Here is a 13,248-nt window from a genome sequence, read left to right on the forward strand (position 1 = left end):
TTCTGTGTGTGGGCTTCGCTTTATTCCAGCAGATAAAAAACATAAGAACATTATGGGTTCTTCCTCACTCACTTGGCTCTGAAACGCTCCTCACAGAAACGGGTGGCTTGGTGAGGGGTCCCGGACAGTGTTCTGAGATTTTATTAGGTTTTATTGACTTTATTGAGCGCTGCCTGGGGAGGCCTCCCTGTGCCCTGCCTGTCTTCTCTACCGAGCTTCCCCCCGCAGGCAGGCGCCAGGCCAGGTACGTGTGTCCATCTGCTGTGTCCGGCGTGGTTCTCGGTGCTCCGTGAGGTGCTTACTTAGTTCTGTGAGGTGCTTACTTAGCTCTGTGAGGTGCTTACTGAGTGACACTACAGTGAGTCCCAGGCTCCGCCAGGGAAATGCCGGGAGGGCTTCACCCTGAGACCGCGGCTTTGTTCCAGAGGGACGGTGGGGATGAACTAGCCTTTTTGCTGAGAGGGCTCCCCCACTGCTTGCTTCCATAGTTACAGAAGCTTCCAGAAGTCCTTCTAAGGCAGTGAGAGTGTTATGTTACCAGACTGGACATGCAGGCCACGGGCCCTGATACGCAACTTTCCCAGCACCAGGGACCCTTCCACCACACGTGTCCTGGGAGCTGAGCCTTCAGCTCACCCTCCTGGGCCACGCCCGCCCTGGGGCTGCGTGGAGGGCTCAGTCAGGAGCAGAGACAGTCTGAGAGGGTTACTGTGGAGCAGCTGGGGCCTCATAGATTTACCTGTGGAACAGCTGGGGCCTAGAGGGTTACTGTGGAGCAGCTGGAGGAGCCAGGCCTTTCTCCCCTGAGACCACAGTCCTGGCTCCCGTACCAGCACGGAGGCTGGAGGACTGAGCAGATCTGCACGTGGGACGCTCTCCGTCCGTGGATGGAAGCTGGGAGTGACAGGGCTGGTCGGCCAGGCGGCTGCACGCACGGCGATGGGGCCGCGCGGCGAAGGGGCAGCTACATGTCGTAGAGCCGGAGCTGCTCCTGCACGTCGCCGCGGGACATCTCGCCGAACGTGTCCTTGTTGTCCTCCATGAGCTTGAAGATGGCCGCCAGCTGCTCCTTCTGCACCCTGCGGGAAGAGGACACAGGCGGGGAGCCTCAGGGGGTGCCTCGGAGCGTCCAGAACAGCCAGAAACTCCACTCCAACTACCCGCTCAGCACAGCCTGTGTGGGCTAGCCTAGAGCGCTCAGCTGGAGGGTCTGAGTCTTGGGTCTACCCTGGAGATTGGCGGACCCCCAAGTTATGGCTCGGGTCCTCGGTGCTCCTTTCCCCTGGGACTGCCGTCTGCTGCTGACCACACAGCCCAGTGAGGTGAGGAGGAGGGAGGGGCCCAGAGGGCTGGAGGTCTGGCAGAGAGGAGCCAGAGTGAGGAGAGGGCACATGGTGGGCTGGGAACGGGGGGGCGTACATGTGCGAGGCCAGGGCGAGGGTGGGGTGGGGTTCCGCTGCTCAGAGGAAGGGGCGCCTCTGATTTACAGACACCGTACGGCCTGCGGGTCCCGCCCGTCGGGGGTGGCTGGGACCGGCTCTGTTGAGGACATTCAGGCCTCTCTCTTATCTTTACGAGGCTCAGCCCGCTCCCTGCCCAGCAGGTGCTGCCCTGAAAGGGTGTGAGGCTGCAGGAAGCCGGGAACACGCTGGTTGTTTGTTCTGCCCGGTTTGCTGTGCTGTTGGCATAACGGGCGTGGTGTGCTGGCACCGGCTCACTGCTCTGGCTCCGGGCCTCTGTAAATCCTCCCTCACACCACACACACCACCACACACACCACACCACCAGCTTGGCGTCGGTCGCCTGGAGAACGTCAGCCAACTGGCAGGGTGGGACCGCACACCTCCCTGCAGCCAGGCTGCTGCCGTCACGGCAGGTCCTGCCGCGCAGGGCTTTGGCACAGCTTCCGGCACCATGGCCTGCAGGGCCAGCACCCCATGCTGCTGGGCAGGGGTGCGAGGGCTTGTCTTACACTTGTCCTAACACATCCCTCCTGCAGGGACCACGTTTCCCCACCCAGCAGTTCTGACCGGAGTGGCACAGAGAGGCCGGAGCACTGCAGTCCCCAGTGCCAGCCTCTGTGCCACCTGGGAAAGCAATTTCCAGGTTTGCTGTGGAGAGGCAGCCTCTGCCAAGGGCTCTGCGCCTGAAGGAAGGGCAGCGCTGGGCTCCGGGTGTGCATTGAGCTCCGTGGATGGACTCATCAGATGCCCGTGACTCTGCACACTGTTCGCAGGTGGACATGGGACTCAGCACCCTCCCGGAGAGTGCCAGCATCAACGTGAGAGAGGGCTCACGTTTTACAGGGTTCAAAGGAGATCATTTTTTAAAACACCAAGCAAAGCTGCACACACACACAGTGACAGGCTCATCTACTCCGAGTTTATTGGCGGCACAGAGGCCGAGTCGCAGGTGCAGGCCGTCAGCAGGCGAGAGGCCGGTGCCCACGTGCGGCGTTTGCAGACGGACTGCGGTAACTGGCCCGGGGAGCCGCCTGCTGGCGTGTCAGTGACCCCAGCCTGGAGGACCGTGTGGCTGTGTGGCCACGTGTGCTCACAGGACGACGCCTGTCGTCACGTGGCTCTGTGGCTGTGGTCGCTGCCGTCCTGCCCTCGGCCCTGAGCCTCAAGTTTCAGGCCCAGAGGAGAAGGGCCCTGGGAACGTGACATTTATTTCCCAGCCTTCCATTCAATGGCAAAGATTTTCCTATTACCGTATTTTCCGGCGTATAAGACGACCCCCTAATTTTAACAGTTAAAACGTAGGTTTATGCCTGTATTCGCTGTATAAGACTACCCCCCACTTCCGAGGCAACACCAGTTCCTTTTTTAATAGACCGCCTCTCTGACTCTGGCCAATCTGAGCAGGCTTTTTACTGGAACACAGTGTAGCTTTGGGTACAGAACATGTACACTGTGTTCTAGTAAAAAGCCTGCTCAGTTTGGCCAGAGTCAGAGAGGCGGTCTATTAAAAAAAGAACTGGTGTTGCCTCGGAAGTGGGGGGTAGTCTTATACAGCGAATACAGGCATAAACCTACGTTTTAACTGTTAAAATTAGGGGGTCGTCTTATACGCCGGAAAATACGGTACTCACTACTTAAAAAATGTTTTAACACTTCTAAAAACTGTAGACTGGTTTGGCCGAGTATAAATACTATCCCATATAAAACTCCAGGAAACCAATATGGGGCCAATCTGGTTACCTGATGAAGCTGTAGCGAACCTTGGAAACTTTCTGGGAAAAGGCATAATGGAGGAGAAATCTATGAGGAGGACACTATTATTGCTCCGGCCAAAGCTAAGGAGGCAACCAAAGTGGCTGAGCCGGTAGGAACAGTGAAAAGGCCTCGAGCAACAAGAGGGCGGATGGGAGCCTCCTCCGAGGGAACAAGGGGCCGTGAGTAAACCAGTACCAGCCCTTGCGTGCTGCCCCGTCATCCATCAGCGTCTGTCACCCAGAGAGCGAGACCTCAGGAAACGGCCCCAGGCAGCGGAGGGCGGGGGCTGTCCCGAGCCTGCGGGGAGCAGGGCAGCTCGCCCTGTGGGTCGGCTCACACCGCCCCGAGCGAGGGGGAGCAGGAGGCCTGCACTGACGGCAAAGGACTGTCTCAGGGTGCGGGGTGCGAGGCACAGGCAGGGTGGGGCGAACAGAAAACCAGTGCTCGGGGTGTGAGAACACTCCCAAGCTTCCAGCGCAGCAAAGCAAGCCCCACGCCAGGAGGAGGGCCTCGCACCCAGAGCCAGGCGGCCGGTCCGCAGCCAGGGGAGGCCGCTGAGGGCCGGTCCCTGCGGTGCAGGCAATGCCCTGGGAGCCAGGCTGCTCTCGGGGCCATTGCTCCCTCCGGCGGGTAAGCTGCCAAAGGAAAAGCCTGAGGAGGGCGCTAGGGGGAACTTCCTTAGTCCTCGGCTCTGTGGAGAGAAACGGAGAGAAGGTCATTGATGTCACTCACGGCCGGGGAAGAGCACCGTGCAGAGGGGACGGGGTGAGGGAGGATGTTTGCAGTTGCAGAAGCCGGCTGGCCGGTGCTCCTCAGACGCCGGAGGGGCGTCCACCCCGCACCTTCAGCAAGACAGTCTGTGCCCCTGGCCGCACAGGACCCTGCCCCGGAGCCCGCCGGCCCCCCCTGCGAGCGTGGAGGCACCTGGGTGGCTGGTGGTTAGGTCAGTCCCGAATCTGGGGAGGCGGGCAGGGCGGCACCGGCACTTGGGGTTTGGCCTGCGGCTGCCCTGGGACGTCCTGTGACGCCGGACTGCTTCCTAGGCCCGCGGGCCGGCGCGGTCCCCGCTGGGCGCTGGCAGCGGCGGACTGCTGCTGCCCCCAGGAGGCCAGCAGGAAAACACGCGGGCAGGGGTCTAATTCTTGTCCCTCTGGCGCCCTCTTCAGGTCACAGTCTGCCCGTTTCTAGAAATTCACACCTTGGGCGTGTCAGGCGGCAGAGACTAGAATGGCCCACAGCTGGGCTCCTGGGTCGCCTCCCCCTTGCCCACTGTGCTGCATAGAACACTTCCATAGGGCTGTGTCCACTCCAGCACGTCCGGCCGTCCTGCGGGCCTCCGGAATGGAGCAGCTGGGTCCCGCCCTCGGCTGTCAGCCAGCCTGGCCTACAGTCCAGGCCCGTCCCTCTGGCCCAGAGATGGGGAGACGGTGGCTTGCAGGGAGTGGAAGTGGTGCTTTGTCTTTTTCCTGCCAGACTGGGAGCCAGCTGAGCCCCCCAGCTTCCCTCGCTCTGGGGTGAGGGGCACAGTCACCGGCCTGCGCACCCACCGTCCCAGCCACTCTCAGGTGGACGTGGCACCCCAGAGAAGCTGAGGGGGAGCGGGGACGCCCCAGCCAGGCGGAGGCAATGCTGAGGAGCCTGTGGGCCGGGAGCCCGGGCCCCAGAGGGCAGGGAGGAGGGTGGGCAGAGACAACACAGGTCTCTCTTCCCAGCAGCTGCCTCTGGGTCTGCGGAACCTCACTGCTTCCCGCCCCATGGGCAGCGGAGGCAGATCTACAGACCTGGGCCCCTTGCCTTCCGTCCTGCTGCTTAAGGGCCATTCCTTGAAAACTGGTAAACTGAGGCTTCCGGGGCTTGCGGGTCACGTGACCATGCCCCAGCCAGGCTCCAGGTAGTTATGTTGGCTGAGCTGATGCTTAAGGCCAGGGAGCTGCAGCATTGATTGCTCACTAGCCTGACGGACCTGAGAGCCAGGGGAGGCGTCAGGAACAGGCGGAGTTGGTTGTAGGAATTCGGCCAGCTGGGACGAGAGCATCTTTTCCGGGCTCGCGGTTTCGGCGGACGGACAGTCACGTGCCTGTGCTGTTCATGCCGATGCTCCCGGGCAGTTCTCTGGGCTCAGCTGGGGCCGGGCTGCCTCACGCCCACCCGCTGTGCCGGTCCCACCAGAGCTATCTTGCTGAGGATGGAAGGCAAAGCCAGGCGCGCCAGCCTCTGCAACCCAAGCATCGCGAGAGGGGAGGGGCACCCAGGAGCCCCACACGGGCACACGCAGGAGCTGGCCACATGCGAGGGCAGAGGAGCAAGCAGCCACCACAGGCAGACCCTCGGGGAGCATGCTGGGCGGGCAGGGGTGAGAATGAGCGTGAACTCCCCACCCTGTGAGGAGCCCTGATCAGGGCCCACGAGGCCCACCTGACCCTCCTCCGCTCAGGCACTCACTCCCCCAGTGGCAACCGCAGCCTGCGGGAGGGCGAGGACCCCGGCCCCACCCCACAGAGGACGACGTGTGAGTCTGTGGTCCAGAGACTCCACAGATCCAGGGGGAGACCCTCTGGGGGGGCGCAGTCTGCTGCCTGAGACGACGGGGAAGGCACCTCCCTCCCCTCCCCCAGGCCCAGCCGGGACCCAGGACAGTGCAGCCTGACGCCTCCCCCAGGCCTGGCCTGACCGGCCCTCCCGCCTGCAGCGCAGGCAGCCGAAGGACAGGTCCTCAGGGCCTTCGAGGGACCGCAGCTCTCTCCCCGCTTAACCCCGAGCTGCCAGCTCCCTGACGGGGAGGCTTGTGGGCACGTGGTCCCTGCTGCATCCAGTAGCCGCGGCCCCGCAGGCAAAGGAGCCGGCCGGCTCCACCTGCCACCGGACCGGCGCCAAGAGCTGTGGCCGTGAAGGCCTGCCGGTCCCACCGCCACCGGAGACGGGTTCCGCCCCCTGCTGTGCTGTGAGCTGTGCTGGGCTGTGCCACCTCCTCGGGAGGACCAAAGCCAAAAGGGTTCCCGCCGCCCCTGCGGCCCCCACCAGAGGGCGCCGGCCCCCGCCGGCGGGGCCAGGAGGCGCCCCAGGGACTGGCCTGGGGAAGGGACCTGTTTGCCAGGATCCCTGCACTCCCTGCCCGGAGGAGGATGGAGAACCAGAGGCGTGGTGCCTGGCCGGCGTTCCCTGGCCGTGAAGGCGGCGGGGGGCGGAGGGGGGGGGTTAGACCACCCGGTCGTTTCGGGGACGCGCTGACAGACAGGAAGAGGGAACAGCCCTCGGCTAAGAAGTCAGTCTCCTTACCAACAGGATTTGCAAGGATATTGTGGCTCAGGACCTAGGGAGCTTGCTACAGGGAAGTGAGGTCAGAGGTCAGCTCAATCCTGAAATATAAAGCCAGCACACGTCACGTCAGAGGCAGCGCCCTCGCCCTCACAGGGAGGGGGAGGCTCCCAGGCCACCCAGCCGCCGCCCAGAGGGAGGAGGGGTGCTCCGCAGAGTGGCTCTGACTTCTGATGCTGTGAGGCCGGTGAGAGGACCGAACAGGTGGCCGAGCCTGCACTGGGCAGTAACCTGCCTTCCGAACAGTGTGCCCTGGGGGCTCCGGGTGCCGGGAGAGGGTGACTGACTCCTGCCCCAGCCAAAGGACTCCAGCCCCGGGCCGGCCGAGCGCATGGGGGCGCTGGGCTCCGGCAGACCTGCTGCCCTCAGCCTCCTGCAGGGCGGGGTGGCTGGAGAGGCACAGGGACCTGGGTGTGCGGGAGGCCGACGGGTCCCAGAAGAGCTCGGTCGGTTCTAAAAACGAGAAGCTGCGCCTGGGCGGTCGCTCAGGGCTCCCCGGAGCAGAACAGATCAGAGACGCCCAGGACAGATAAGAATGCCCACGGGGCTGGGCCGGGAGGGCACCGGGCCGGGAGGGCGGTAGGCTGGGTGGGTGCTGGGCTGCGAGGGCGCTGGGCTGGGAGGGCGCTGGGCTGGGAGGGCGCTGGGCTGGAGGGCGCTGGGCCGGGAGGCGGCAGCTGCCGAGGGGATGAGCGGGAAGAGGCGCCGTGCCGGGGGATAGGTGGGTTTTGCCAAGAGCCCTGTGTGTAGGTGAACAGCCGATCTGCTCCAGGCCCTCCCCCAGCACCTCTCTCTTTTTCTCTCTCTTTTCTGTGGGGGGAGGAGCGGGTGCAAGAATGTGCTCAGCACCCTCCCCCCCCCCCCGGGCACTGTCTCCAGGGGAAGCCGAGCCGGACAGATACCGCCAGGAAGGAAGGACCCCGCACAGGACCTTGGCGGGTCAGCGTGGGTGCAGCTCACAGGGGCGAGCCCCTCTGCTGGCCCCTGAACCAGGGGTCCGGGTGAGACGCAGCCCCCGCCGCCCCCCACCCCCTAGAGGGGCCGCCTACCTCTGCTCCTCCTCCAGCTCCTCCTTGGTCATCATCCGCTTGTACTGGCTGCCCCGCAGCTTCCCGGGGCTGTACTGGAAGAAGGCCTCTCCTGCGGGGGGACACAGGGTGAGCGCCGGAGGCCCCCCCAGAAAGGGGCAGAGCCCGGCACAGTGCCCGCCGGGCAGCCCGGCCCCTCCCCTGCACTCAGGCTTCCCACAGACACTCAGGAGCTCTTAGGAGCGGAAACGGGGTCTAGACCAAACCAGACGCCCCCTCCCCGAACAACACGGCTGCCCCCAGGACCAGGCTGAGCTGCCAAAGGGCTCACCGAGCCCGCTGTCTGGGAGGCCCGCCCCCATGGCTGCTGTGCTCGGTGCAGCCAGCGGAGGGAGCGCCTCTCCGGGAAGCAAGCTGAGCCCAGGCGCTGGGCTCCCTGCTCCCGGTGGCCCCGGTCCCGCACAGGGACCTCCCACCGAGGCCCCCCATCTAGTCCCCGGACCTGGGTCCGTGCCCGCGTCCAGGGGAGCCACAGCTGCCTTCGAGAGGACAAGGCGTCCAGGAGGAGGGAGGCCTGCTGGGGAGCAGGCCTGTGCAGGATGGCTCTGGGCTGGTCTCACCGATTCCCGGGAGGGAGTACAGACTTGAGTGCGGAACGGCCAGCAAACCCCTCCCACACCCACACCGTATTCTTCTCCGTTCTCTCCCCCCAAGGCGGGGGATCGCAGCACCTCCACACCCTGCGGCCGCCCTGACCTCCCGCGCCGGCGGACGTGGGCCGAGGGGAGGCGCGGCTCAGCACTCGGGTCCTCTCTCGTCCTCTCTCGGCCAAACCGGAAGGGGTGGACGCACATTCAGAACCAGTCCCGATGCTGTGGGGTCGGTCTGCCTCTCACTGCACTCGCTTAGGAGGTGGTGGCTCTAGGCTCCCCCCGCCCCCCAGCAGACAGGGAGAACTGATCTGGGTGTTGGTCAGGACGAAGTGGGCGAAGATGAGTAATTCAGTGTGGAGTTTACAATGGGTCCTGAGTGCTCAGCAGACAGCGGGGAGCTGGGGAGGGGAAAGGAGGGGCAGGGAGGCCCTGGGATGGGCTGGGGCCGGCTCTCCTCCAGCTGAGACTGGGTGCCTCCCTCACCGAGTCCCCCTCCCATGGCCGGCCCTCCGGGCCCTCCCTCGGCTGAGCTCATGAGGGCAGCGCTCAGCGCCGGCTGGAGCTCCGCGCACAGTCCGGGCCCCGCTGAGGCCTGCGTGTGGGGCACCTAGAAAGCCCACAGCCTGCCGCAGGCGGAACCGTGGGGCTGCGGACTCCAGCAGCTGGCACATGCTCCCGGGCCTCAAAAAGAGGCAACAGAGCCATTAACCTCCCGCACGGCCACTATTGCTGTTTAGAGAAACAAAACGGAAGTGCTGCCAGCTGGGCGCTCAGCTCCAGTTCCTGGGGCAGGTCTGATTGGGGCAGGTGTGATGGGGCAGATCTGATGGGGCAGGTCTGACTGGGGCAGGGCTGATGGGGCAGGTCTGATGGGGCGGGTCTGACTGGGGTGGGTCTGACTGGGGCAGGTCTGATTGGGCAGGTCTGATTGGGGCGGGTCTGATTGGGGCAGGTGTGATGGGGCAGGTGTGATGGGGCAGGTGTGATGGGGCAGGTGTGATGGGGCAGGTGTGATGGGGCGGGTCTGACTGGGGTGGGTCTGACTGGGGCAGGTGTGATGGGGCAGGTGTGATGGGGCAGGTCTGGATGGGGCAGGTCTGGATGGGGCAGGTCTGACTGGGGTTGTTTCTGGCCAGAGACTCGCAGCGGTTTGCACTGATCACATCGCGGACCATGCATGGACCAAACTTCCAGTCTGCTGGATTAGGAGGGCTCCGTGCGACCGCCCCCGGGAGGGGACATCCTGTGAGCCCATGAGTGCTGAGGGACACAGGTCCGCTGGCCGGGGATGGGTGTCCAGGGCAGCGGTCAGATACGGAGGGAGGGCACTCGTCCTGGCTGCGGGGCCTCCAACAGCCTCAGCTTTGCTTTGTGTCCCCAACTCACCGACAGGACCCCCCACGTGGCAGCGGCAGACCCTGGGCCGGTTCCTGCAGACAGCCCGGGAAAACTGACGCTGCTCTGAGGAAGAGCTCCTCCAGGGTCTGATGTCCAACTCCCGCGCCCGCCGCGCCCCCCAGGGCCCTGCCCTCCCTCCCCCGGAGGCGGTGCTGACAGATGCAGACAGCCCTGCCCAGCCGCCCCACGCCAGCCCGGCCACTGCATTCCTGAAGCTCTGCCGCGGCGCCTGCCAGCAGTGGCTTAAAGTCACAGCAACAGCCTTGCTTTTTAAAAATTAAAAACAGCCTTAGCCTGTTTGGCTCAGCGGCTAGAGTGTCAGCCTGCAGACTGAAGGACCCCGGATTCTATTCCGGTCAAGGGCACATGTGGGAGGCAACCAATCAATGCGCCTCTGTCACACGGATATTTCTCTGTCTCCGTCTCTACTCTCTGGAAATCGGTGGGAAAATATCCTCTGTGAAGTTTAACGACAAAAAATTCGAAATAGTTCAAACATACACAAAAGTATAGCAGCAAGCCCTCCGTGTGCCTGCCACACAGACTGAGCAAATGCTGACTTTTGTTTGTTTGTTTAAGAGAAAACATGACAGATCCAGCGGTGGCTTTGGTTCTGTCTGTCTGTCCAGGCCCTGGCCCCCGGGGTGCTTCCCACTAGGTCAGGTTTGCATTGGTCCTTTTCCTCGGGGTCCTGGTCACTCCCTTTCTCTCCTGGCGCCTGGGCCCTGGTGGCCAGCAGGTCTGGCCGTTAGTCAGAGACCCTCAGGCCGGGCGCCCGCTCCCGGGCTCCGTCGGGCGGGCGCAGGCAGCAGCCGGAGTGGCTCTGGTCCCTGGGACCCGGCAGAGGCGCTGGGAGGGCAAGTGGAGGCGGGGGCCATGACGCCGGGCGCCGAGGGGCAGCCCAGGACCCAGCAGGTCGAAATGCTCCGTTGGCCAGGAGGCGGGCCCCTGTGTTTGGGGACGGCTCCCCATTTACCGACAGAGGAGGAGGGCAGGGAGGTGGGCGTAGGAAGGTGGGTGGAGGGAGCGGCTCTGACCTGGATGTCCTCGGGGCCCGACAGGACTCCAAGACTCAGCCCTCTCCCTCATCCTCTCCCCGACCCCCTCCCCTCAGACTGCCCTCAGATCCTCCGCTGGCACCCCAAGAGTCCACCGCAGCAGGCATTCACGGCCAGACGGTGCCGACCGCGGTGCCAGGCCCACTCACCATCGTCCTCCTCAGGCTCTGCCGGGGGCGGCTCCTCCTCGCTGTCCTCCTGCTCCTGCTCCTGCTCCTGCTCCTCGTCCTGCAAGATGGGGGGAGGGTCAGTGTGAAGGGGGGTCAGTGCCGGGAGCTCAGGACTCGTGACACTGCACTCGGCGCCTGACCTTGGTAGAACCAACCTGCCCACTTGCGGAGATGCCCGCGGCAGCATGGGTGGTGGGCAGCATGCCAGGCAGAGGGGCCGGCCAAGGCCCAGCCTGGCCGTGCATGCTCCGCGCCTGTCCTCTGAGCGTGCGGGACGGCCGAACGGGGAGGCCAGCAGCAGGTGCAGTGAGATGCACACGCCTGGCCGAGACGATGGGGGCCCTGGGCCGAGGGCCGGTGTCGGACCTTCCCCGTCCCTCTTCAGGTGGGTGCTGGCCAAAGCGTTGGAGTGCCACTTTGATAGGGGACCGGGGACCCCCACGCCCTCGCGACAGTGAGGACAGAGGACAAGGAGGAAAGCCCGGCTTATCTGAGGCGGGGCCGGCCCCACAGAGGCTGCCTCCGCGGTCACCGCTCCGTCCAGCCTGCGCCCTCCAACGCCGCTCTGCCCTCACGTCGTCTTTTCTGCCCCAACCAGCTCAGCGCCCGGTTTCCCCGAACGGGAGCCCTGCCTCTCGCCCGCTGTCCCCCCCGCAGACATGCAGACAGATTAGCAGATGCTGGGAGGGCCGGCCTGGGATGGCCTCGGTGGACGGAGTGACTTCAACTCGCAGGAATGCTGAGGGCGAGGGAAGTGCCCACGGCTCCCGCTATGGGGGCGCAGGGTGTGGCGGGGCCGTGGCCCCGGGAACTGTGGCTCAGAGGCCGGTGGACTAATGTGGAAAGGGACACAGCACAATGAGCGGCCCAGCGAGGAGGCAGCACCGCGGACAGACCCGCCAGCGTCGGGCTCCGCTCCAGGTCCAGCCAGCCTGCGCCTCAGCGAGCTGAGCGGGACGCAAAGTGCACAAGCCTGAGAGCTGTGCCCCCTCCCGGACCACACGCAGCACACGCAGTACACACAGCACACGCAGTACACACAGCACACGCAGCACACGCAGCTGGCGGCTGGGCACGGACAGGGCGGCTCTCCTCTCCACCTCAGCCCCATTGCCACGTGGGCCCGGCTGCCCTGGGCCCCAGTCGGTGCCCGGGGTCTCCCGCAAAGCGTCTCTGTGGCTGCAGGGTCCCCAAAGACGCCCTGGATCAGCACATGCACGTGTAGGGACGCGCTGGACTGGACGGCCGTCCAGTCAGTTATGCGATGGCTGGCCGTGCGACAGAAAGCAAAGCGACGCTCCTGAATGTGTACCCAGAGTGACAGGTTACAGGTCAGCATGTTTGGTTAATATGTTCACCAAAATATCACCCGTTACATGTGTTACCACGCATGCAGACCACCCAGCACCGAGTACTAAAAAGGAGGCGTGGCTCAGTGGTTGAGCGTCGACCTATGAACCAGGAGGTCACGGTTTGATTTCTGGTCAGTCAGGGCACATTTACCGGGTTGTGGGCTCGATCCCCAGGGGGGGGCGTGCAGGAGGCAGCCTATCACTGATTCTCTCATCATTGATGTTTCTTCCCCCCTCCCCCTGCCTCTCTGAAATCAGTAACAATATTTAAATATTTAAATAAATAAACATGTTCAGGTGGGCATGGTGGCCTCTAGGAGGACGGCCAGCTCTCCCAGGGGCTGTGGGAGAGCCCCCCGTCCCACCCAGATGCTGGCCCACGCCAAGAATTAAAGTGAAAGCTTAGCATTCAAATGTCAGCACGCCCGGTGTAAAAGACATTTAATAAGTAAATGTTCCACGGATGTGTTCTGTAGGTTTGTAGCATTTACACTTCTCAGTGATTATTTAAAACCGCACTTGGACTTGCGGGCACCCCTGCCCTATATCCCAGAGTTAGATGGAAGGTGAACAGCGGGGGCTTCGTGGGAGGCCCATGGAGCTTTGGAAACTTCTGGAGAGTCTGTGACTTCTATGTGCAAAGGCAGGTCGTCTTCCACTGTGAGACGCAGTGAGCTTTAGGAGACCGTGAACTGGCCACTGGCCACTGGCTGTGTTGTGTCCAAAAGGGCCCTGCGAGGGCCCGGGTTCCTGGGAACTGCCAGTTGGGGCTCAGCCCCACCCCTCCCCACAGGGGCATGTGGCTGTGAGCCACTCGACTCCAAGTTCCTGCCCCAGCAGCCAGAGCCCTGCCACTGCCGCCCACTCACACGGCACTCCGCACGCCAGAGCATCAGTCCTTCAGGGCGGGCGCGGGTGGGAGGGGCCTGCGCCAGGTTCCAGGGAAGAACGGCTTTGCTAGTCCAGGAAGGCACAGCGTCCGGTTGGCTACTCGGTGGGTTTTAGATGACGTCGTCAGGGAAAGGGTTCCATCGTTGGTTTATGAGTAACAACAGT

General features: G+C 63.9%; 2 protein-coding genes across 6 annotated transcripts in view; both read right to left on the reverse strand.

Moving 5' to 3' along the window:
- Positions 1 to 13,248, reverse strand: part of MXRA7 (matrix remodeling associated 7) — an 18,471-nt gene continuing 5,223 nt past the window's right edge. The window contains exons 1-4 of one of the 5 annotated variants that reach the window (XM_045572166.1): positions 8,064 to 8,472; positions 7,583 to 7,673; positions 6,495 to 6,574; positions 1 to 1,079 (exon numbers count right to left, since the gene is read on the reverse strand). In XM_045572166.1, the coding sequence (XP_045428122.1) occupies positions 6,541 to 6,574; positions 7,583 to 7,673; positions 8,064 to 8,415 (477 nt within the window). In that variant the 5' untranslated portion in view covers positions 8,416 to 8,472 and the 3' untranslated portion in view covers positions 1 to 1,079; positions 6,495 to 6,540. Of the gene's footprint in view, positions 1,080 to 3,012; positions 3,910 to 6,494; positions 6,575 to 7,582; positions 7,674 to 8,063; positions 8,696 to 10,819; positions 10,899 to 13,248 lie in introns of those variants that run through there. The other 4 variants (XM_045572165.1, XM_045572164.1, XM_045572163.1 and 1 more) reach the window with 4 other exon arrangements.
- JMJD6 (jumonji domain containing 6, arginine demethylase and lysine hydroxylase) overlaps positions 11,737 to 13,248 on the reverse strand; it is a 12,972-nt gene continuing 11,460 nt past the window's right edge. The window contains exon 8 of the mRNA XM_036412301.2: positions 11,737 to 11,746. The gene's annotated coding sequence lies outside the window, so the exon portion shown is untranslated. The remainder of the gene's footprint in view (positions 11,747 to 13,248) is intronic.

The sequence above is a fragment of the Pipistrellus kuhlii genome, unplaced genomic scaffold, assembly GCF_014108245.1.
Source record: "Pipistrellus kuhlii isolate mPipKuh1 unplaced genomic scaffold, mPipKuh1.p scaffold_m20_p_44, whole genome shotgun sequence".
NCBI classification, from domain to species: Eukaryota; Metazoa; Chordata; class Mammalia; order Chiroptera; family Vespertilionidae; genus Pipistrellus; species Pipistrellus kuhlii.